This window comes from Loxodonta africana, chromosome 1 (assembly GCF_030014295.1).
Source record: "Loxodonta africana isolate mLoxAfr1 chromosome 1, mLoxAfr1.hap2, whole genome shotgun sequence".
NCBI lineage: Eukaryota > Metazoa > Chordata > Mammalia > Proboscidea > Elephantidae > Loxodonta > Loxodonta africana.
In genome coordinates, this window is record NC_087342.1 from 88415751 (window position 1) to 88417895 (window position 2145).

At 45.7% G+C, this 2145-nt stretch overlaps 1 protein-coding gene across 1 annotated transcript; it reads left to right on the plus strand.

The window, feature by feature from the left end:
• The first annotated feature begins 913 nt into the window (after positions 1-913).
• LOC100677624 (olfactory receptor 2H1-like) lies at positions 914-1936 on the plus strand. Its single transcript, XM_023542710.2, has one exon. The coding sequence runs from the start codon at positions 1160-1162 to the stop codon at positions 1934-1936; it is 777 nt and encodes a 258-aa protein (XP_023398478.2). The 5' UTR covers positions 914-1159.
• The last annotated feature ends 209 nt before the right edge of the window (positions 1937-2145 follow it).

Here is a 2145-nt window from a genome sequence, read left to right on the forward strand (position 1 = left end):
TGAGGTCACCCAATTGATCTCTCAGGGATTGGAATCACTTCACCCAGAGCAGAAATCTACTCTACAATTGACATTTTTTTATCCCCTGCAGAAATGTAAAGTAGAATATGAATGGTTCTAGCTAATTCATGCTCCTGGTAGAACATAAGATCAATTGTACACCAATATTTATAATCAGGAAATTTGTTCAGCGCACATTTCTTTCTAATTCCCCCCACCCATAATAAAAGGACAATTCAGTAGTGCCACAGTGCTCAGAACATAATGTGTGCTCAATAACTGTTTGCTGATTAATGAACACTAATTAATTTGAGGAGTCCTGATGGCATAGTGGTTAATTACTCAGCTGATAACCAAAAAGACAGCTGTTCAAATCCATCAACCTCTCCAAAGGAGAAAGATGTGGCAGTCTGCTTCCATAAAGATTTGCAGCTTAAATCTTATGCGGCAGTTGTGCTTTGTCTTATGAGTCACCACAAATCGAAATTAACTCCACAGCAATGGATTTTCTTTAGTTTAATTGATTAGAGATATTGGTGGTTCAGTGGTAGACATCTCACCTTCCATGCAGGAGACCAGTGTTTGATTCCTGACCAATGCACCTAAAGAGCAGCCAGCACCCTTTTGTCAAAGGAGGCTTGCATGTTGCTATGATGTTGAGGAGGTTTCAGTGGAGCTTCCAGACTAAGACAGCTAGGAAGAAAGGCCTGGTGACCCACTTTCAAAATCAGCCAGTGAAAACCCTATGGATCGCATCCTTCCCAGATTATCCTGCATGGCGTTATCACGTTTTGGGGATCACCTCAATGGCAGGAAACAACAGCAGCATAAATTCTTTAATTAGTTCTCCATGCTTCACAACAGCCTCTTCTACCTTCAACTGAGAAGTCAGAGGTACCAGTGTGGTGCTCCATCTATTTCTCAGTACACCTCTGGTTTCCTACCATGAAAAAACATTTCAGCAGGAGGAGTAGGAAGAGAGAAGAACTATAGGATGGTGTTGTGGCTGTGAAAGGGAGGCTGGGTGAGAGGAAGGAGAAAAGAACCCTCTATCTGTATGACCTGACAAGTCTGCATGGTGAGTTCTTATAAAACACGATGGAACACCCTCACTCAACTGACAGGTCTCCTCCCTCTCTAGAGTCTGAAGGAACAGGCCATGGTCAACCAGAGCTCCCCACTGGGCTTCCTCTTCCTGGGCTTCTTGGCACACCCAGGGCTGGAAAGAATCCTCTCTGTGATTGTCTTGATTTCTTACCTCCTGACCCTTGTGGGCAACACACTCATCATCCTTCTGTCCGTGATGGATCCTAGGCTTCACTCACCAATGTACTTTTTCCTCTCCAACCTCTCCTTCTTGGATCTCTGCATCACCACAAGTTTTGTTCCCCAGATGCTATTAAACCTCTGGGTCCCAAAGAAGACCATGAGCTTCTTTGGCTGCTCTGTCCAGCTCTTCGTCTTTCTGTTCCTTGGGACCACTGAGTGCATCCTCCTGACAGTGATGGACTTTGGTCGCTATGTGGCTGTCTGTCAGCCCCTCCACTATGCCACCATCATCCACCCCCACCTGTGTGGACAGCTGGCAGTTGTGGCCTGGGCTATGGGTTTGGCCCAATCACTAGTACAGACACCACCCACCCTCCGCCTACCTTTCTGCCCCCACTGGCAGATAGATGACTTTGTATGTGAGGTTCCATCTCTAATTCAACTCTCCTGTGGGGACACCACCTATAATGAGATTCGATTGGCTGTGTCCGGTGTCATTTTCCTGGTTATGCCACTCATTCTCATTCTTATCTCATATGGTGCCATTGCCTGGGCAGTGCTGAGAATTAACTCTGCAATAGCATGGAGAAAGGCTTTTGGAACCTGCTCTTCCCACCTCACTGTAGTCACTATCTTTTACAGCTTAGTCATTTCTGTCTACCTCTAGTCCAAAAATCTCTATGCCCAAAAGAGGGGCAAGTTCTTTGGTCTCTTCTATGCAGTAGGCACTCCTGCACTTAACCCTCTCATATACACCTTAAGGAACAAGGAGGTCAAGAGGGCATTCATGAGGTTTCTGGGAACGAAGCAGACTCTAGGGAAAGCTGAGGGATAACAGCTTAATGTGCTCTCTAAACTAAGGGCTTCTTCACAGTT